Here is a 22,671-nt window from a genome sequence, read left to right on the forward strand (position 1 = left end):
TGGGGGCCATGTTCCTGATTGCTGGTACAATATTCTAATCTCAAAGAAAACGTCTATCCCCAGATCAGCTAGCTGCATAGAACGTGAACCCAGGACTTTGCTGCTATATATGATGCATATTTAAGCTGTTCATTAAATTAATCAGCTACAGGGAAGCTCTCTAATTTGTGTAAGCATTTTTCCAAACAGGATAATTCTTTTGCCTTTTTCAGGATGTTTTAGAAAATTTTAGTCACAATTATTTTACTTAACCTGTTGTTCCCTCTGCTTCTTTTAGCTTGGAAAGACGGCAGATGGAAAGAAGAGTGTTCGAGCATCCACTGTAATTCTGTTTTCCGGCATTTCGTTAACGTTCATTTGTTTATCCAAATTTTTTGAACTGTCTTTTCAAATCTTTATTTATCTTTTCCTGTCCTCTTTCATTCCAGGAATGATTCTGCATTTATATTCCTTGGTTTTTAAAAAAATCTATGCAAACAGTATAAAAACGCAATTTTTTGTACATTGCTCCTTAATATCTTTTAAATGAGTCTTCTTACAATTGACTTTTTGATTATTCTGCACAGTTCCAATAGAAATCAAATTCTAATTTGTTATATTTTGGGCTTTGCTGTTCTTTTGGCAATTTGTCCAAATCACATTTATGAATGTACATTTTAAAGCACAAATCCCAACGTAGATCCTCAGGACACTGACATTTAGTCCAGTGGTTTACAACATTTTCAGTAAGGCAGCACATTTCAATAACCCAAACATTTGCACTGCACTTGCATTTTTCTTATGTCATCTCCATTTTGCACCTTGACCACCTGCATACTGAATGTTCATCTCAGAATCAAAACATTAGTACCACACCTGTGATGTGATTTGATTTTCACAAGTTTTGAGTTGTAATTTTTATTTAAGATGAAACAATGATTGCTTCAGACTGATCAAGTAAACTGAAACATGTCCATTTACTCTTGCCCTTGGCTTTCTAACTATGAAGCAACATTCCTTTTATTTGTCCATGCTTCATTTTAATGTTTACATTTATGCATTGAATGTTTGGGATTGTAGATGGAAACTTTATTGTAATCCACAGATGTAATGTTGCCTAGGTGGATTAATCCATATGTGCATTTTTAATCTTGATATCAGTGCAGGCTGATAATTATCATGCTGTGTCCTTAATTTGTCCTGTATATCGATGCACATTTGCTCCAAACCACACTGAGTAGAGAGCCGCAGCTGGCGGCTCCATCTTGAGCAAACTGATTTTTTTTTGCTTTGTGCGTGAGAGAGGGTATAAGTAGAACACAAATAAAACATTTGATTCTTGCCATTAAGTATTTTTTTCTCCTTTTTTATTTGTCTTTTCACTAGGTCCAAAAACACAACCCCTTTCTTGTGTTACTCGGACATCACCTATAAAAGATGGCCTGCTAAAACAATGTCTGTTCCAGAGATCCTGCCATTTGGCACCCTGAGCTCAGGTATGTGTATGTTCTGAGAGAAGTGGGTCCATAAGATTTGATTTTAAAGCCATCTTACCCAATGTAATTGTGTAATAGTAAGTAATCTGGTTACAGTAAATATAATTATTTATCATGCCATAAGATGAGAGCGGGGGTTTCTTGCAATGAGAAATGTCTGGAGCAACTTTGCAATAATTGGAGTTAACCATTTGTGCTAAGCAGGAAGATACTGCTCCCAGGTGATTGCTTTGCTTTTGGGCTTTTCCTTTGGCATTGCAATTCAAGTTTTCTCAGTAACCTTTGGGATCATACTGATTAGTCTACAATACGAGCAAAATTGTACTGAAAATCCGAAGTTAAAACAGAACGTTGCAAAAGATCAGCATTCGGGGAGCATCTGCAGAGAAATGCAGGATTAGCATTTTAGGTCAGTGATAATTCGTCAGATTATTTTGGTACATTTGTCGATGTACTACTGCTTCAGTTTGAACAATCGTAATTGACTTGTGTGCTTTGATCTGAAGTTAGTACTGGGTTGTATTCTGACCTTTTTTTGGGCAACCTGAGAAACATGTTAATATCAATTTTAAAATGCGTCATTACTTTTTGTGTTCCAGAAAGACATTTCCAAGCAGCACTTAAAGTTTTGAAGGACTGTGATCTTCCACAAAACTTGAAGAAGTGGGTATCCTCTCTCATTAAAATGCAGTCAGGATAGATGAATTGTGGTTTGTTTTCAATTCTATTCCTCCATGATTGACGCCCATATTTTTATTTGCTTTCTTTTTGGTTCTGCTAATCAAGGTACAACTTCCAGTGATTTGACTTATCTGTATTCTGAGGTTTGTTGCATCCACTATCCAAGTAGACTTTGCTTTTTCCTACCAAAGTATAATACCTCCCATTTATCTATGTTGAACTTGTGTATACCAATTATCTTTTCCATTCTACAATACAGGGGAACCTCGATTATCCGAACGAGATGGGTGGGCACTATTTTGTTCTGCCCCACAGCGCCAGAGACCCGGGTTCAATTCCTGCTTCAGGCGACTGACTGTGTGGAGTTTGCACATTCTCCCCATGTCTGCGTGGGTTTCCTCAGGGTGCTCCGGTTTCCTCCCACAGTCCAAAGATGTGCAGGTTAGGTGAATTGGCCATGCTAAATTGCCCGTAGTGTTACGTGAAGGGGTAAGTGTAGAGGAATGGGGGGGTTGCGCTTCAGCGGGTTAATGTGGTCTTGGGCCGAAGGGCCTGTTTCCACACTAGTTAATCTAATCTAATTTAAAAGCACGCGAGACCCTGCCCCCAACCCTGTGCAACACCCCACCACCCTCAACCCCCCCAACACCTCTGCCCCTGCCTCCACCATCATAACCACCGCCCCCGCCCCCCAACACCGTCTAATGTCACCCCCAACCCCTTCCAACACCGCCCCCAGCCTGTGCCCAACATCGCACCCACTGCCCTCCAACCCCGTCCAACTCCACCCCTGCCTCCCAAACCCATCCCAGCCCCCTCTCCAGGGCAGCCAGACTGGACACCAACAATAAGTCTGTTGCTGCAGCTGCTTTTGTGGTGTGAGTCTCCAAATAGCGCGCGTGCGCACACACCTTCTTACTGCAACTTTTTGACAGGTTTGCCTTGTACTGGACAATGTTGGAGAGATTGTCTGGGGAAGTGAGGGGTGTTAGGGTGCACCCCTGTGTAGAACTCCAGGAAAAGTGTGGGGAGAGAGAGAGAGGGCGGGAGGTCAGTCATTTGGAGACAGTGCCTGTTTAATCAGTGTAAACAAAAGACGCAATCACTGTTGAAAACACATCTTTGTAATATTTCTGTCGGGACCTGGAGTTCTCCTTCGGATAATCCGATTTTCGGATAATTGATATTCGGATAATCAAGATTCCTCTCTATCGGGAATGTGTTCCTCCTCGGTATCGACTATTGTGAGAACCAGTGAGGCTCCCAATTCTTTCGTGATCGTGGGTAAGGAAGGAGGAACTGGCTCCCTTCTCTTACTCGCTTCACCCCCACCTTCTGAGATTCATGTAAGACAAAGGATCCCTTTTATTCTCTTCTGTACAGCTTTTCTGAATTCCAATGAATTTGTTTTTAAAGGAGCCAATTTTACCATGTGTTTCTTAATAAAGAAAAAGTGAAGATGTTAATGACTAAAACATGAGGGAAAAAATAAAATGGGACACATGCGCACGAGCAAGAAGTAAATTAACGATCTAAATCAACAGCAAGAAAAACAAATAGTTGGGAAAACTCTGCCTATCTGGCAGCATCTGTGGAGCAAAAACTATTAATATTGAGTCTAGTGAGCATTCTTCAGAACAGCAGTTACTGCTGTTTCTCTCCACAGATGCTGTCAAACCTTCATTCTCTAGTAATTCTGATTTTTGTTCCTGTTTCCAGCATACCCAGTTCCTTCTTTCTTATACAATAATCTATATTTGGTTTGTCTGTACAGAATAAATGGTGAAAAATTGCATCTGTTAATTTGGTGATTTTGGTAACATTGACTCTGGCTTGTTGAGCACATGGGAATTTGGGGCTGTATAGATTTGATGAGAGGAGTTGGCCTGTGCAATCGGTGAGTTGCTTCCAACAATCAGACTGAGACTTTGCTAGTAAATGTTCTCTGCTTTAATCTTCATAGCACACTCTTCCCTCTTGCCTAGTGATTCCAGTAGACTAGACCATATCCAGAAAGAACACACCTGTTCGTATACCTTACTGTTTCTTTCCTCAAAGAAAAAGAATAATCTGTCTTTCAAGTTTAATATATCCATAAAAAATGTTAGTCATCGAGATGTCCAGCATGGAAACAGACCTATCGGCCCAACCCGTCCTTGCCGACCAAATATCCCAACCCAATCTAGTCCCACCTGCCAGCACCTGGGCCCATATCCCTCCAAACCCTACCTATTCATATGCCCATCCAAATGGCTCTTAAATGTTGCAATTGTACCAGCCTCCACACTTCCTCTGGCAGCTCATTCTACACATGTACCACCCTCTGTATGAAAAAGTTGCCCCTTAGGTCTCTTTTAAATCTTTCTCCTCTCACCCTAAACCTATGCCCTCTAGTTCTGGACTCCCCGACCCCAGGGGCCAAGACTTTTTTTATTTACCCTATCCATGCCCCTCATAATTTTGTAAACCTCTATAAGGTTACCCCTCGGCCTCCGACGCTCCAGAGAAAACAGCCCCAACCTGTTCAACCTCTCCCTATAGTTCAAATCCTCCAACCCTGGCAACATCTTTGTAAATCTTTCCTGAACCCTTTCAAGTTTCACAATATCTTTCCGATAGGAAGGAGACCAGAATTGCGTGTAATATTCCAACAGTGGCCTAACCAATGTCCTGTACAGCTGCAACATGACCTCCCAACTCCTGAACTCAATACTCTGACCGATAAAAGAAAGCATACTAAGTGCCTTCTTCACTATCCTATCTACCTACAACTCCACTTTCAAGGAGCTATGAACCTGCACTCCAAGGTCTCTGTGCAGCAGCACTCCCTAGGACCTTACCATTAAGTGTAATTGGGACCATGATCTGTTGTCAATACTACCCTTTCCTCCAGTTAATTGTGATCCTGTCTACCCCACCACTCCACATCTAATATCAGCTTGTACAGTGGGAAAGTGCCAGGCTGACTGCTTGAAATGGACCTCTCCTACCATCCATTTAATGCCTTTGTTGAGTGAAACCCTTGGCAGGGTTTTCATTGTCAACCTGAGGGTCTCAATGGCCCACTAGTGAAGGTTGCCAATGTTTCATCTACTGCAGATAAATGTTTCTGTGGGACTGTCCAGGCATCCATTGGATTTATTCTCAACCTCTGCAAAGTATTAATTTGGTTTGCATCATGTTTATGTCTATCTCAATCACTGAATGTTTTGGAAGAGTGGAAATATAATAAATGTCTTTTCTTGCAACCTTCAGGTACAACTAGATTTAGCCATCTTTCAGACTGAATTGAATTAGCTTCATTGTCACATACTCAAATGAGTACAGTAAAAATTTTACAAGTTGCTACTTACAGTGCCATCTTGGGTACAAGGTACCGAGGTACAAATTCTTCAGTTCAAGTCCTTAGTGGGGGAGAAAAGTCCAGCATTACAGATCATAGCAATAAATTAGAAAATTTCAGAATAACAGTCTTTTCCAACCCAGTTCCCACTGGCACGAGCCCCCAGACTCTGTCAACTTTCACCTCAAGGCCAGGAGACTGCACTGGAATCACCTTCACATCCACACTGAGGCCACACCAGGTTGCTGAGAGACCAACACTGGGCCAGGGGACCACCAGGAGAACTGTTTCCATTCCGGGGTCCCTTGGGTCTTAGGCTTAATACAGATGCAGTGATGACAAGCAGATTTATAACAAATTTTTACTGAATCAAAATGCCCAGTTGGAATACAAGAAGAATAATCATGTAGACTTACTGCAGTTGTAGAATTTTTGAAAATGGATTGCAGTGACCAAGGCTAACGGAATATACAGGATGTTGATGTTGGAGGAGACTTGAAGGAGTGTCCCATGTGGGTAGGCTGTAGGAGAGCATGTCAAGGGTGTTGGCTACGGTGGGAAAGTCCTGACAGCGCTTTAGGGCGATAGGCTATAGTGAATGGGGATAACCCAAGGATGGTATGTTTTAATGGGTGGAAGATTGAGTGTTTGAGGTGAATAGATAGTGGGAAGGCACTTGAGAGCATCCAATATAGATGTTGAATAAAGCCTATTCTGTTTATACTTTATTATTATTGGGATGCAAAAAAGTGAACAAAGCCAAAGGAAAGAATGATAGTTACATTAGTCAAGATATTTTAATTTTTAACAATTTTTTTTAATGATACTACCCTTTACGTTAAATCAGAAAACTCATTTTTTTGAAGCTTGTCTTTTTCTCTGTTTCATAGCCTATCATGCCTAAATTGCATTGTGGTTGGCAATGGAGGAATACTTCGAAACAAGACATTAGGGAAAAAAATTGATTCCTATGATGTTGTCATAAGGTATTTATTTTTGCTAAGCCTTTGAATTAAGTTGTTTTATATGATTAACAAAGTATTCTTGTTTTTTTGTCAGACATTTGTCAATTGTAAAACACTGTACAATACTGAATGTTACAATTGTTTTCTAAAACTTAGAAATTGCTGCCATTCCCTTCTCACCGACTCCATAAATATTTGACACCTTTTCAAATAATAGTTGAACTTTTTTCTGGTTATTAAGGAATAGGATAACTTTGAAGGGAGTTTGCAAATTGACAGCCTTAAGAATGCTACATGAATGCTAATAATCATTTTACAAGGAGGGAGTGGACATTGCTTTTAGTCGCCCCCTTGTAGACATAGTCAAAAAAATGTTTTGGGAGGTTTTTTTTTGGAATGTATTGGTGGTGTGGTACAGTTTTTTTGTGATGAAGGTGAAGAGCATGATTTCAGGTGACATTGTTACCTCTGGTATCAGAGTTTGATACATGCTTATGGCTAGAGAGGTACTTTGAATTGGGAGGCATTGCAATCCTTGTAGTTACCAATGGCAGGATGAAAAAGGAATCAATGTGAAGAGCCAGGCACCAAACCCAGAAACAGCACTTCCAAGTTCATAATCCTTGTATTAACTGAACCACATGCAAATTGGCAAGGGAAAATCAGATTAGAGAAATGAATGTCCAGCTCAAAGACTCGTGTGGGAGAGGTTGGTTCTGGTATGTGGGCACTGGCACTAATCTTGGGGGCCCATACTGATGAGACTATCTCCACCTGAATTGTTTTGAGGCTAATATTCTTGCCAACCACGCAATCAGGAAGTTGAAGAATATTCTAAGTGTACTGGGGGCAAGAGATCAAATTTGAGAAGATTTGGTAAGTCTTGGCCAAAAGTAAGGGTTTTAATATGAAAAACAATAAATGGAAGGGATAGTGGGTATGAATCAGAGTCAAACAACTGATAAGATTAGAATTTACCAAGAATGTAAAACTCCAGTTTCTGTATCTAAATGTGTGTCACTTTAGAAAGAAACTGAACTGAGTGCAAACAAACATGAAGTATAATGTGATCACTATTAAAGGGATGTGGCTCCAGATGGCATGTTTTGGAACCTTATCCTGATTTGAATTTTACATTTTAAGAGTAGTGGAGCTGGAACTATTTTGTAAATTTTAAGTGAGGACATGGAAATAGAGTTGGCTCAAGTGACTTGACAAATTAGTTCAAAGGATGTCAATAGAGATGCACTCGCAGTCATTTGACTGGATATGTTAGAATATACAGAATAGATGCATTCCCACAAATAAAAATGCCAAGGATCAGAATAACCATCTTTGGTAAATAAATGCTAAACATGATATCAAATTTAAAGAAGAGAACAAAATTGTGCACGGACACATGAAAGATCAGAAGGTTGAACAGATATTGAAAAATTATTTAAAAATTCAGCTTGAGAGAAAGCAAGTTAAAGATATTAAAAAAATTGTATTTTTATAACCATTTAATGAAGAGTTACAAAATGACCATTGGTCTTGTAAAAACGTGAGATGGGAAATGACAGATGAATTGAACTAGTATTTTGCATCTGTGTGCATTACAGGGGACAATGTAACATGCCTAGACTTAGCAATAAAATCAGGAAATGGAAGGGAGGGTGGAACATAAAGAAATCCTAATCATCAGGAATAGTACTGAATAAATTGTTGGAGTAAATGGTTGCCAAATGCTTGGCTCCTTATGGAGTTCATCCCAGGGTCTTTAAAAGAGGAGGCTTTGTGAGATATTTGATGTGATGGTTTAATTTTTCAAAGCTCTCTTGATTCAGGGATAGAAGTTCCATTAGATTGGATGATAGTGAATGTAGGTAAAAACAAGGACTGCAGATGCTGGAAACCAGAGTCTAGATTAGAGTGGTGCTGGAAAAGCACAGCAGGTCAGGCAGCATCCGAGCAGCAGGAAAATTGACATTTCGGGCAAAAGCCCTTAATCAGGAATAGAGGCAGAGTGCCTGCAGAGTGGAAAGATAAATGAGAGGGGGGTGGGGGTGGGGATGAAGGTGATAGGTCAGAGAGGAGGGCGGAGTGGATAGATGGAAAGGAAGAGAGGCAGGTAGGACAGATCATGAAGGCAGTGCTGAGCTGAAAGGTTGGAGCTGGGGTTAGGTGGGGGGGTGAGGGGAAATGAGGAAACTAGTGAAATCCACATTGATACCATGAGGTTGAAGTGTCCTGAGGAGGAAGACTTCAACCCCATTGCATCAGTGTGGATTTCATCAGTTTCCTCATTTCCCCTTCTCCCTGTCCACCCCACCTCATCCCAGCTCCAACCTTCCAGCTCAGCACCGTCCCCATGACCTGTCCTACCTGCCTCTCTTCCTTTCCACCTAACCACTCCGCCTTCCCCTCTGACCTTTCACCTCCATCCCCACCCCATTCACCTATTGTACTCTATGCTACTTTCTCCCCACCCCCACCCCCCTCTCATTTATCTTTCCACTCTGCAGGCACTCTGCCTCTATTCCTGATAAAGGGCTTTTGCCCGAAACGTCGATTTTCCTGCTGCTCGAATGGTGCCTAACCTGCTGTGCTTTTCCAGCACCAGTCTAATCTAGACCCTGATAGTGAATGTAACTTGCCAATCTTTTTGAATAAAAGTGGATAGAAAGCTGGAAAATACAAGCCAATTTCCTGGGAAAATGTTAGCTATTATTTAATAAGTTTAAGGTAATCAGGCAAAGTCAAAGTGGTTTTATGAAAAGAAAATAATGTTTAGCCAATCTATTAGTTGTTTTGAGGAACTGTGCTGTAGATAAAGGGAGATCAGTGAATGTACTGTTCATAAGTTTCCAGAAAGCATTTTGATAATGCTTTTGAGAAAGTCATGAACTTTTATTTTCCTGAATAACCTTTGGTGTAAGGGATTAGCATAAACATGTGGATAGAAAATTGACTGGCTAACGGGAAGAAATGTGTATATGGAAATGCCTCTTTTTCATGATATGGCAGATGTAATGAGTGATGTGCCACCCAGCTTAGTGCTGGGATTTCAACTGTTCACAATTTTGACATGACTTGGATGAAGGGGCAAAAGGTATATTTGTTAAATTTGCAGAGGACTCAAGGTAGAAAAGAAAGTTATGAAGAGGACACTTTTTTTATAAAAGATACGTTAAGTTAGTGATCAAAGATATCAGGAAGAATAAAGAAGCTTATTATCTCAGTGGTGAGATTGTAGAGCTCTGATGCAGAGGGAATCTGTGTCCTCATGCAGGAGTTGTGAAAGGTCAGTATGCAGGTAATTATCATTTATCATGAGGGGAGTCAAAGAAAATATTTACAAGGATGTTGCCAGATTTGGAGGGTTGAACTATAGGGAGAGGCTGAATTGACTGGAGCTGTTTTCCCTGGAGCGTTGGAGACTGAGGGTTGACTTTTTATGGAGATTTTATCAAATGAGGGGCATGGATAGGGTGAATATACAAGCTTTTTTCCCTACGGTGGAGGAGTCCAGAACCAGATGGCAAAGTCTTAAGGTGCGAGTGGACAGATTTTAAGAGACCTGAGGGTGGTGCATGTATGGAATGTGCTGCCAGTGGAAGTGGTGGAAGCTGATACAATTACATTTAAACGGCATCTGGATGGGTACATGAATAGGAAGGGTTTAGAGGGCTATGAGCCAAACGGGACTAGATAACTTTTGAATATCTGGTTGGCATGAACAAATTGGACCAAAGGGTCAGTTTCTATGCTGTACATCTCCATGACTCAGTGACTATAAAAGCAGAAAGGATATCCATCAGTTAGGAAGAGAAAGTGAGGTCTGCAGATGCTGGAGATCAGAGCTGAAAATGTGTTGCTGGAAAAGCGCAGCAGGTCAGGCAGCATCCAAGGAACAGAAGATTCGACGTTTCGGGCATAAGCCCTTCTTTAGGAATGAGGAAAGTGTGTCCAGCAGGCTAAGATAAAAGGTAGGGAGGAGGGACTTGGGGGAGGGGCGATGGAGATGTGATAGGTGGAAGGAGGTCAAGGTGAGGGTGATAGGCCGGAGTGGGGTGGGGGGGCGGAGAAGTCAGGAAGAAGATTGCAGGTTAGGAGGGCGGTGCTGAGTTCAAGGGATTTGACTGAGACAAGGTGGGGGGAGGGGAAATGAGGAAACTGGAGAAATCTGAGTTCATCCCTTGTGGTTGGAGGGTTCCTAGGCGGAAGATGAGGTGCTCTTCCTGCAACCGTCGTGTTGTTATGGTCTGGCGATGGAGGAGTCCAAGGACCTGCATGTCCTTGGTGGAGTGGGAGGGGGAGTTGAAGTGTTGAGCCACGGGGTGGTTGGGTTGGTTGGTCCAGGTGTCCCAGAGGTGTTCTCTGAAACGTTCCGCAAGTAGGCAGTCTGTCTCCCCAATATAGAGGAGGTCACATTGGGTGCAGCGGATGCAATAGATGATGTGTGTGGAGGTGCAGGTGAATTTGTGGCAGATATGGAAGGATCCCTTGGGGCCTAGGAGAGAAGTAAGGGAGGAGGTGAGGGCGCAAGTTTTGCATTTCTTGCGGTTGCAGGGGAAGGTGCCAGGAGTGAAGGTTGGGTTGGTGGGGGGTGTGGACCTGACGAGGGAGTCACGGAGGGAGTGGTCCTTTCGGAACGCTGATAGGGGAGGGGAGGGAAATACATCCCTGGTGGTGAGGTCCGTTTGGAGGTGGCGGAAAGGACGGCAGATGATACGCTGTATATGGAGGTTGGTGGGTTGGTAGGTGAGAACCAGAGGGGTTCTGTCCTGGTGGCGGTTGGAGGGGCGGGGCTCAAGGGTGGAGGAGCAGGGAGTGGAGGAGATGCAGTGGAGGGCATCATCAATCATGTCTGGGGGGAATCTGCGGTGCTTGAAGGAGAAGGCCATCTGGGCTGTACCGTATTGGAACTGGTCCTCCTGGGAGCAGATGCAGCGGAGACGAAGGAATTGGGAATATGGGATGGTATTTTTACAGGGGACAGGGTGGGAGGAGGTGTAGTCTAGGTAGCTGTGGGAGTCAGTCGTTTTTTAGTAGATGTCCGTGTTGATTCGGTCACCCGAGATAGAAATGGAAAGGTCTAGGAAGGGGAGGGAGGAGTCTGAGACGGTCCAGGTGAATTTGAGGTCGGGGTGGAAGGTGTTGGTAAAGTGGATGAACTGTTCAACCTCCTCGTGGGAGCACAAGGCAGCACCGATACAGTCACCAATGTAGCGGAAGAAAAGGTGGGGGGTGGTGCCAGTGTAGTTGTGGAAGATGGACTGTTCCACATATCCTACGAAGAGGCAGACATAGCTGGGGCCCATGCGGGTGCCCATGGCAACTCCTTTGGTTTGGAGGAACTGGGAGGATTGGAAAGAGAAGTTGTTCAGGGTGAGGACCACTTCAGTCAGACTGGTCCTTGGACTCCTCCATCGCCAGACCATAACAACACGACAGTTGGAGGAAGAGCGCCTCATCTTCTGCCTAGGAACCCTCCAACCACAAGGGATGAACTCAGATTTCTCCAGTTTCCTCATTTCCCCTCCCCCCACCTTGTCTCAGTCAAATCCCTTGAACTCAGCACCGCCTTCCTAACCTGCAATCTTCTTCCTGACCTCTCCGCCCCCACCCCACTCCGGCCTATCACCCTCACCTTGATCTCCCTCCACCTATCACATCTCCATCGCCCCTCCCCCAAGTCCCTCCTCCCTACCTTTTATCTTAGCCTGCTGGACACACTTTCCTCATTCCTAAAGAAGGGCTTATGCTCGAAACATCGAATCTCCTGTTCCTTGGATGCTGCCTGACCTGCTGCGCTTTTCCAGCAACACATTTTCAGTATCAATCAGTTACACAGGGAACTTATGCAAGCATTATACCTTGGAGAAGTAAACTGCTACACTAAACCTATCAAAAGCTGTAAAACCAAATTTAGAAGAATCCAGTCCAATGTTACATATCACTATTCAAGATTATTTAAGATTGCCTAGGAATAGTTCTTAGATGTAGTCAGAACAGGATTAATGGCAGAGTTTTGTGAGTGTGCTCTTGTAGTTGTTATGACGACATGGTTACATGGAGTTCAAAACTGCAAACTCAATATTTAGGCCTATGTGACTTTCTGAAAGATCAGAAAGGAAATGGTGATGTGATAGCGTTGTTCGTAAGAGGGAAATAAGGACAATAGTAAGAGATGATCTTGAATTAGAGTAAGAAAAACAAGGAAAGGCAAACTCTCTGATGAAAATAGACTTTCTGCATCTAACAGTAGCTACATTGTGAGACCAGAATACAGAGGAATCTCGATTATCCAAACAAGATGGGCGGGCACTATTTCCTTTGGATAATTGATTATTCGGTTAATGGATTCAATGCCTTTTGGGGCTCGGAGTTTTCTATTAAGTCTGCTCACCATTCGGCAGCAGCAGCAGAGCGTGCGCAAGCCCCTGCGCGCGTCCAACACCACCCCCCCCCACCCGCCCGCCCCCAAACCCCATTCAACACCGCCCTCACCCGCCCCAAGCCTTGTCCAACTCCACCCGCGCCCCCCAATCCTGTCTAACACCGCCTCCCTGCCCGCCCCCAAACCCTGTCTAGCATAGCCCCCTGCCCATCCCCAACTCTGTCCAACCCCACACCCCCTTCCAATCCTGTCTAGTACAGCCCCCTGCCTGCTCCCAACTCTGTCCAACACTGCCCCCTGCCCATCCTTGACTCAGTCCACAGCTCTCTTTCCCCCCCCCCGCCTCACCGTCCACCATAGCACTGCCCCCCCCCCCCCCCCCCCCCCCGCTGCTCCCTCTCTGGGGCAGCCGGACTGGACACCCTCTTGCTTTTGGGGGGAGAGGGTGGGGTCTCCAAAAAGCACACATGCACACAACATTTTACTGCAACTTTTTGACAGGTTGTACCTTTGACCTTGTAGTCAGTCCTTTCGAGACGGTGCCTGTGCTCTCATCAGTCCAGCACTGTTCTTGGCAGCACTTTCAATCACTGTAAACCAAAGATGCTATCTGTGTTGGACACACATCTTTGATGTAATGTTTCTCAAGATCTCCTTCGGATAATTGGTATTAGGAAATCGAGGTTTCCCTTCAAACAGGAGATTATGAAAGCTGTTAATTTTAAAAATGAACATTACTCGTGGATGACTTTAATCTTAGTGTAGATTGGGAAAATCAAATTAGCTGAGGTTGCCACAAGGAAGAAGTCACGTGTGGAAGACAGTTTTGTAGAACAATATGTTGTAGATCGAGCCAGACATCAAGCTATTTTTGGATCTGGTTTTATTATTGAGGCGGGTTTAACCAATGACTCAAGCAAAAAATCCCTCTAGGAAACAGTGACCAAACGTGATAGAATTTAGTATTCAGTTTGAGAGTGAAACAATTTTGCTTAACTTAAATAAGACTAATTACTAAGAAATGAGGGCAGAATTTGCTCAGGTGGACTGGGAAAGGAGTTAAACAGAAAATATGGTTGATAAACAATGTTTTTTTTTAGAAAAGATATATTCAGTGATATATCTCCGTGAGAAAGGAGTAGTATAGGAACAGGATAATCCAATTGTGGTTAACTAAGGAAGTGGGAGGCAGTATTAAATTATACATTTTGTTTTCTTTCAATGTAGTAAAGATTAGTGGTAAGCCAGAGGATTGAGAGAGTTGGAAAAGCCAACAACAGATGATATTTAAAAAAAATAATAAAATGAACTGAAGGCAAACTAGCAAGCAATCAACAAATATCAGTAAGTAGAGCTTCATCCCATCTGTTGGGAAGGGAGGGAGAGGTGAAAGTGAACACAAGTCCTTCAGAGAAGGAGCCTGGGGAAATAATCATGAACCCAGAAATGGAAGATGAGCTGAATTGGATTTCAAAAGAATGAATGCCGGTCTTAGCAAGAGAATCTTTCGAAAGGGTAGCTATTAAGAAGCATGCAGTTCTGAACCAAAATGTTAACTCTGATTTCTCTCCACGGATGCTGCCAGACCAGCTGAGCTTTTCCAGCAACTTCAGTAGATGCTAAGATTGTTACACTGCCATAGCAGAGTCTAGACATAATCTGAGTAAAAGGTATAGCCATAGCCATGCAGGGATTTAAAATAGAGTTCAGGATGAGTTTCATTTGAAGATAGTGAATCTGTGCAATTCTTTACTGCAGACAGCTGTCATGGCTGTATTGTGTAGATTTCAGGCTGAAATATGAAGAGTTTTAAAGAGTAGGGGAACTAAAGATTATGGGGAATAGGTAGGAAAGTGGAGTTGAGGATTATCAAATAATCCATGGTTAAAAATCACCCAGCACCAGGTTATAATCCAACAGGTTTAGTTGGAAGCACTAGCTTTTGGAGTGCTACTCCTTCATCAGGTAGTTTTGATGAAGGAGCAGTGCTCTGAAAGCTGGTGCTTCTGATTAAACCTGTTGGACTATAACCTGGCGTTGTGATTTTTAACTTTGGACATCCCAGTCCATCACCGGCATCTCCAAATCAAATAATCCACGATCTAATCGAATGGTGCAGCAGCCTTGGTGGGCCGAATGGCCAAATTCTGCTCCTAAATATTTTAGTCTTATGAAAAGAATATCTAACAATATCAAAGTATAGGGGGAGACTTGATGGAGGTATCGAAGATTGAAAGGTGTATATACAGTGGTTAGGAAGGCATTTTTACCATTTGTAGAAGAATTATTAACCAGGGGTCATAAATGTAATGGAAGAGGTAAAAGGCAAAGAAGGAAGTTGCTACCATTTTCTTATTGCATCAGTAAATATCGTAACAGTACTAATGTGAAGAGATGCCTCCTTATAATAGGATGTCACTGGCACACTTGTTGAAGGCACTAAGGAAGCAAAGAATTGTGGTGATGACAGATTGAGGTGATCGGGGGCATAGCCATGCAAGGATCTAAAATTAAGGATAAGAATTTTAGTTTGGTGCTGTTCATGATTGGGATAAGTCAAGGGGCACAAAGATGATAGTGAAGCATAAGTTGATACAACTTCACACATGGACAGAAGAGTTTTGGATGAACTTTAAATTTACAGTGAATAAACAATAGAAGGTTAACCAGGTTTGCATTTAAATAAATGAGTTTAAAGATAATAAACCTTTTTTTCAGATGAGTTGTAGTGAGAAGTCTGGTGATGAAGGTGGAAGTAGCTAGTCTTTTGATGTAGTGACATGGTTTGAAGCTCATTCTGGATTCGGACATGACACACCACCATTTGTGAACTGTCTGGTTGAGCCTTGGACAGTTGCCAGGGAGCATGATGGAGTTGGTGACCATGGAGTAGAGGTTCTAGCAGCAAATTGAAGATGATGGCTTCAGCCTTCCTGGTATTTAATTGGAAAAAATTTGCTTCTCCAGTTCGGGATTGTGGGCAAAGAATTTTGAGAAAGTAGTCAATTCAAGAGAATGTGTTAAGTTGGAGCTGAGCGTTGACAATATATATTGAAACTGATATGTTTTTCGGTAATATCATGGAAGGACAGCATGTAGGATGTGACATCCAACAGACAATAGGGGGCAGGGGGGAGAACAAAGAATAACTCTTCGGACAATATCAGAGGTAACTATAAGATTAAGAAAAGTCATTGTAAATGATCCTTTTGGTTACGATTTGATAGGATGGAACCAGTGAGTGCAGGCCTGCTTAGCAGGAAAAATGTTGAAAGAGGACAGTGTACCAATTTTATCAAAACTGCACAAGGTCAAGAAAGGAAAAGAAGGAATAGCTAGTTTTGTCACAATTGCATAAATTATTTGTGGATGGGAGGAGCATTTTTGTACTAGATTCTGAGGTAGAAATCTGATTTGGACAGTTTCAAACGTGGAGTTCTTGTGCATCGATTTGGGTGGCAGCACTGCATTCAAGTATTTTGGAAAGTTGGCAGTAGCTGATGGTTTGCAAGGACTGAGGTTGTTGAAAATTTGGTTTTTGGAGAAGACAGGTAATGACAGATTAGATGGCAAGGGAACTAGCCTCTGAGGATAGCAAATCGTTAACGAATATAAATTAACATGGGAACTAGGAAGGGAAGCTGAATGGTCACCACTATAATGGGTGAGGGATCAAGTGGCTGTCATGAACAATAACAGCTCCTGAGAAGGTGAAGGAGAGATGAGAGAGAATTGGAAAAAAAAATATTCAGATGGTCAAACTTTAAAGGGCATTTTGTTCTAGTGGATTGAGCGAAGAAACTGAGGCAGCAATGGTCTGATTCTTAGTGACCTCTAGCAAAGAAACTTACAAGAATTTATAGTTCTGGTGGTGTCACTGGGACTAATCATGTTGATTTTTATTTGAGTTAAAATTGTAAGCCACATACAGTGCAGCTATAGAGCTGGTACTTGCTAATCAAAAGGCTCCAGTTTGTTTTTAGTGTATTAGAATTGGAAGAAGTTTAGTTAGAAAGTATAAGTGGATTGAAGTTGGAAGAAATGTTCTTTCAATAGGTTAGATTTTGTTTCAATTTACCTCACTGCTCCTTTTCTAATTCCTCTTCAAGATTAAATAGTGGGCCTGTGAATGGATATGAAGATGATGTTGGGAGCAAAACAACATTTAGATTCTGTTATCCAGAATCTATTTTCTCTGACTACAGCCAGTATGATGCTGACACAACGTTGGTTTTTGTTGCGTTTAAGGCAATAGACTTACGATGGTTGAAGGAGGTGCTCCTAAAGCAGAGAGTGGTGAGTCCTCTGAAATTGTTCTTAACAATCTTCTTCCAATTATTCCTCTATGCTTGCAAATTACCAGCTTATTTCAAGCCTTTCTTTCCCTCCAGTCCTTTTAACATTTTTGCCTCAATAGTTTTTGCCCTTTTCTGTCTTAAGTCCAAGTTTCTATCCCTGCTACAACACCAGGATCCCCAAAGACACCAATGATCTTTGTTTCTGTGGTGCAGTACACCTCTCCATTCTTTCCACTTTCTTTCAGTACCTTTGACAGTTGATTACACCATCCTCCTCCTGTTACTTTCTAGTAACTAGTCCAGTTTTGGTGGATAACCCTGGCTTTGTTCCATGATTATTTAGTAAATAGAAACCAGTGAATTTTCAACATGGCTTCTCTTCCAGGGCTCCATATCTTTTTACATTTGGAGTCCCACAAGCATTGCCATCTGCCTCTCTTGTATCTATGTTTATTTTTGGTGGAAGGACTCAGGTTCTATTTGAACACAGAATTGAGCTCCAGTGTTTTTTTTTCACATTCTGGAGCCATCCACTACCTTTTGTATTTTCAAACTACTTCTCCTCCTCCTCCTGCAGGATCAGTGACTGCCTTTCATGAAATTCAAACCCAACCCATTGCCTTAAGACCATAAGACATAAGAGTGGAAGTAAGGCTATTCGGCCCATCGGGTCCACTCCACTATTCAATCATGGCTGAAGAAATGTCTCCGCATTTCTGTTCTGAATTGACCCCCTCTAATTTTAAGGCTGTGTCCACGGGTCCTAGTCTCCTCGCCTAATGGAAACAATTTCCTAGCGTCCACCCTTTCCAAGCCATGTATTATTTTGTACGTCTCTATTAAGTCTCCCCTTAATCTTCTAAACTCCAATGAATACAATCCCACGATCCTCAGTCGTTCCTCATATGTTAGACCAACCATTCCAGGGATCATCCGTGTGAATCTCCGCTGGACATGTTCCAGTGCCATTATGTCCTTCCTGAGGTGTGGGGACCAAAACTGGACACAGTACTCCAAATGGGGCCTAACCAGAGCTTTATAAAGTCTCAGTAGCACAATGGTGCTTTTATATTCCAACCCTCTTGAGATAAGTGACAACATTGCATTCGCTTTCTTAATCACGGACTCAACCTGCATGTTTACCTTTAGAGAATCCTCAACTAGCACTCCCAGATCACTTTGTTCTTTGGCTTTACGAATTTTCTCACCACGTCTTGAGCCTGTCTTGACACATTCTGCCCACCGTATCAGGCTGAACCAAGGTGTTCACTAGCTTGTTGTCCTACTAGCCATTTTTGGACAGGTGCCAATCCTGAATGCTCCCTTTATCTTTCCATGCTCAACAATCCATGCCTTTGCCTTTCCACAGCAGACTTCCACATCTACGCCTTTTTCAATTTCAGACTTGGACTCTTTTTCCAAACTCCTGTTGGCTGGCTTCCCATCTTCTGTAAACTTCAGCTGACCCAAACCTCTGCTGTCTGTGTCCAGTTCAATCCATCCTTCACCTGCAGATTCAATGGCTTTGACTTTAAGTGGTTCCTTACAGGAGATTGTTTCACAGCAGAGTTTTGTTCATAGTCTAACAATTCAGCAACTTTACTAAACCTATAACAGTCTGATTAATATACAACATGAGTTACTCCTTTGAATAATCTACATTTGAGGACAATTGTTGAAAATGGGATTTGAAAAATAATAAATGAAACTAACCTGTCCTGAAGATGCTGTAGAATCTACTTAACAACAACTAACTGTTCACTCGTATGTGTAAGTGAATATGAGGAAAAATGTAAATGTGAACATATCTGTTGTTCGGTCTTTTTGAGCTTACAACCTATTTTGATTTTTTTTGTTTTACAGTCCATGCGTGGCTTCTGGAAAAAAACACCTACAAATATAATTTACAAAAATAGTCAAATAAGGATATTAAAACCTTCTGTAGTCCAGAAAGCAGCCTTTGATTTATTAAAACTGCCCACAGTTGTGCGTTGGCCTAAGGTACATGGATATTTCTTCTCATATTTTATTTTTCTGTATAGCTTAAATTAAGATCATAGAGACTTAGATTAGCTTGATTGCATCTAAATATGCTTAATTATTTAGATGGTCTGCAGAATGGCAGAAACGTTTGTTTTCATTTGGTAAATTCTGGACTAACATTTACAACAAAAGAGGAAATGTTAGTGATGTGATACCCTAGCCAGTTCATGAATGTCAAACAATTTTAATGTTGTGACCTGTTCTCAATCTTTGACCTATTCTCAATATTATTCTGAAGTCAGGACACAAAACTGTATAGAAAGAACAGCCTGGGCTGAGTTCATTCATTCGTTCTTTCTTTCTTGTTTTAATTGCAATCTTTGTTGTGGCATAATTGCTGACGCGCTCTGCATAATAGCTTTATACACCTGAGACTGGAAAATTTGAGATGGCAACTCTCTACCCCTTCATTTTGAAGATGTGGTGTTCAATGAACAGCACAAAGCAAAAAATAAAACATTATTTGATTCCAGACTTATTTTTTCCTACTTCTATTGATGGTGCAATCTGGTTTTTGTTTTAATCTGGGAAAATTAATTACCATGTTATATGTCTCTTCCTTGGCACTGACACTTTCACCAAGCCAGGAGAGAGGGTGGAGAGGGTGTGCATGTGGGAGCTCCTTGTGCTAGTTGTATGATAGCCAGACATCCCAAATTCCCAGTTGATTTAATTTGAACAATTTAACCATAATTGTCATATGTAGTTTTTTATTTCAAAAGGCTGTCCATTAGGACAATAAATGAAAGGTCTTTCAGAACTGTCCTCTTTGGGAAAGCTAGCATAGAAGTTGTAATGCAGGTGGTGCCCATGAGGAACAGTAGGATACCTGGAAACTGTCCATATTATACAGTTTATGTAGCAGTCTTAGCAAGCAGTTTCCAATTGCATAAATACTATATCCTGAGTCTTTTGCCCATGATAGCAAATGAGAAATTCTTTTGGATTGAGGAAATATAACCAAGGTAAGGAAGACTAATAAATGGGTGTCCATTTGAAGGATGAGGATAGTTATACATTAAGCCCTTCGCCACAGTATGCTGTCACCCTGCTGTTACATATTATGAAGTACTGGCCTCTCTGCTTGAAAGCTATGTGCATAGCTGATAAACCTCTTGTAAAAGTTTTTTTTTGTCTAGGGATCCAGTCAAGGGCAGCATGGTGGCTCAGTGGTTAGCCATGCTGCCTCACAGTGCTAGGGACCCGGTTCGATTCCCCCTCTGGTGACTCACTGTCTGTGTGGAGTTTGCATATTCAGGTTTCCTCTCACTATCCAAAGATGTGCAGGTCGGGTGAATTGGCCATGCTCAATTGCCTGTAGAGTTAGGTGCATTAGTCAGAGAGAAATAGGACCGGATGGGTTATTCTTTGGAGGGTCGGTGTGGACATGTTGGGCCGAGTGGCCTGTTTCCACACAGTTGATAATCTCAAATCTCCCAGAATGATGCCTGGCACAAAGGATGATGTAAAGTAAAGCTCCTAGATTTTGCAAGTACTGGTTTAGATACATCCGCACTAAGAAAGTTTAGAAAGGAACAACCAAAAGGGAGCACCAATGAGAAAAGGAAATGGACCTATGGATTTATAACTTTACACGGGCTTATTAATCATCAAGAACTCTTTAAGTGCTTTAAGAGCACTGTATGCCAAGTTGAAGTATATACACAAGTGGTACTCTCCCATATTCAAGTTCACGATTTTTGTGAGCATCCAGAATGAGTTGCAACTTTAGAATGTCCTATCCCTAAGCATACATATATTTCATGCTAATACATTTTGTTTTTTTTTCAATAAGCCATGTCAGCCCTGGATTCTAGCTCGTAGCAAGATCATCATGCTTCTGATCTGCAGAGTTTAAAGGTTTCATGTTTTTAAAGGATGACAGGGTTTCTACTGTGCAGTGCCAATCCAGAGTAACTGGTCAGGGATTTGGATTTGGCAGACAAAACGCAGCTAAAAAGTGGAGGCTGGCATGAGGGGAGACTGATTTTAAAAAATCTTCAACTCTCTGGATGAGGGCATAACCTGTCAGTGACCCTTCCACATATCCCAATCAGCCCATTTGGGGATGGTAAGTGTGAGATGGTAGCAGAGGTGTCTAATGCAGCAGAAGAAGGCATTTACTGATGTGGAGATCTGGTGTGGTTAAATGAAGTCCTCATTGAGGAGAAGCAGCATATCACCACAGTTGCTGCTCTAAAGAGCTGATAATTTTAAAATGCTAAGTGGTTGGCAAATGGGCAGCGCACAGTCTACACTGTAATTAAGGGCAAGCACCAAAGTGCAAACATTGAAGCAGGGCATGTGGAGTAGAGAAGTAAGTTTAACCCTCCTTGGAATGTTGAGACTTGTTAACTAGTCTGAGCATATGACTCTTTTAAACGTCCACTCATGGGATTCTGGCATCACTGGTGCTGTTGAACAACTACAGTCCACTGTGGTGTGAGTACTTCTATGGTGTTAAGTAGAATGTGGTGACATGAAGGTATGTTACTGCACTAATTCATAGACCCCATACTACGACTTAACCATTTTGTGAAATATCCTGTCAAATGCCTTCAGGAAGTCTAAAAGCAACATATCTGCTAATCTCCCTCTATCCACTCTGGTTGAGACTCCCTTAAACTCCTAATATACACTATTCATCCCTTTCATGAAGCCATGCTGACTCTGCTTGATTAGATCATGGTTTTCCAAATGTGCTGCTAAAACTTAATTGCTCAAGTGCTTTCCCCACGATATATTTTAAGCTAATAGATTGATAGTTAGCCAGTTTCTGCCACCAGCTGTAAGAACACTTTGGCCAGTAAGTGCTCTGAAACAAGCTGCACAAGACTTTATTGTGACTGTTGGGATGATATATGGATCTATAATCTTTTGCTGTAACCAGTGCAGTCAGTAATTTCTTGATCACCATTTAAAGTGAATCAAATTGGCTGAAAACTGGCTACTTTGGAGACACCAGGAAAAGGCCAAGATGGATCAATTGATGCTTCTGGCAAGATGATTGGAATGGTTCTCCCTTGTCCTTCTGTGATGTGCTGGTTTTTGCCATTAGTTGAGGATTTGGAATGTTTTGTGAAGGTTCCTCCTCCCATTCGTTGTTTATTTGTCCACTGTTTCACATTTGGATTTGGTACGATCACAGATCCTTGGTTGGATGATCTCTCAGCTCTGTTGATTAACATGCTGTTCCTCCTCCGCCTGCATATAGCCCTTTTTCCTGTAGATCCAATAGGTTGGCACCTATTGGTTTGTAATGATATAGTGAAGGATATATTGAAGCATGAGTTTACGGATCATGGTTGAATAAATTTTTGCTGTTGCTGATAACACACAGAAGGTGCTGTGTTCTGGTTGGAGCTTTTAGATCTGTGTTGAATCTAGGATTGTTTAGGATAGTGGTGCATAATGCCACACAGCACACAGATTGCGTGGTGGTCATCCATATCACTGTCCTGAAGTGTGTATCTAGACAAGTAAA

At 41.9% G+C, this 22,671-nt stretch overlaps 1 protein-coding gene across 7 annotated transcripts in view; it reads left to right on the plus strand.

Annotated features, from left to right (window-relative positions):
- LOC132820827 (type 2 lactosamine alpha-2,3-sialyltransferase-like) overlaps positions 1–22,671 on the plus strand; it is a 90,003-nt gene that overhangs the window by 58,283 nt on the left and 9,049 nt on the right. For 5 of the 7 annotated variants that reach the window (XM_060833161.1, XM_060833160.1, XM_060833162.1 and 2 more), the window contains 6 exons: positions 278–322; positions 1,366–1,475; positions 2,075–2,138; positions 6,390–6,485; positions 16,956–17,142; positions 19,008–19,145. In XM_060833161.1, the coding sequence (XP_060689144.1) occupies positions 278–322; positions 1,366–1,475; positions 2,075–2,138; positions 6,390–6,485; positions 16,956–17,142; positions 19,008–19,145 (640 nt within the window). The remainder of the gene's footprint in view (positions 1–277; positions 323–1,365; positions 1,476–2,074; positions 2,139–6,389; positions 6,486–16,955; positions 17,143–19,007; positions 19,146–22,671) is intronic. The other 2 variants (XM_060833165.1, XM_060833166.1) reach the window with 1 other exon arrangement.

This window comes from Hemiscyllium ocellatum, chromosome 12, assembly GCF_020745735.1.
Source record: "Hemiscyllium ocellatum isolate sHemOce1 chromosome 12, sHemOce1.pat.X.cur, whole genome shotgun sequence".
Classification (NCBI taxonomy): Eukaryota; Metazoa; Chordata; class Chondrichthyes; order Orectolobiformes; family Hemiscylliidae; genus Hemiscyllium; species Hemiscyllium ocellatum.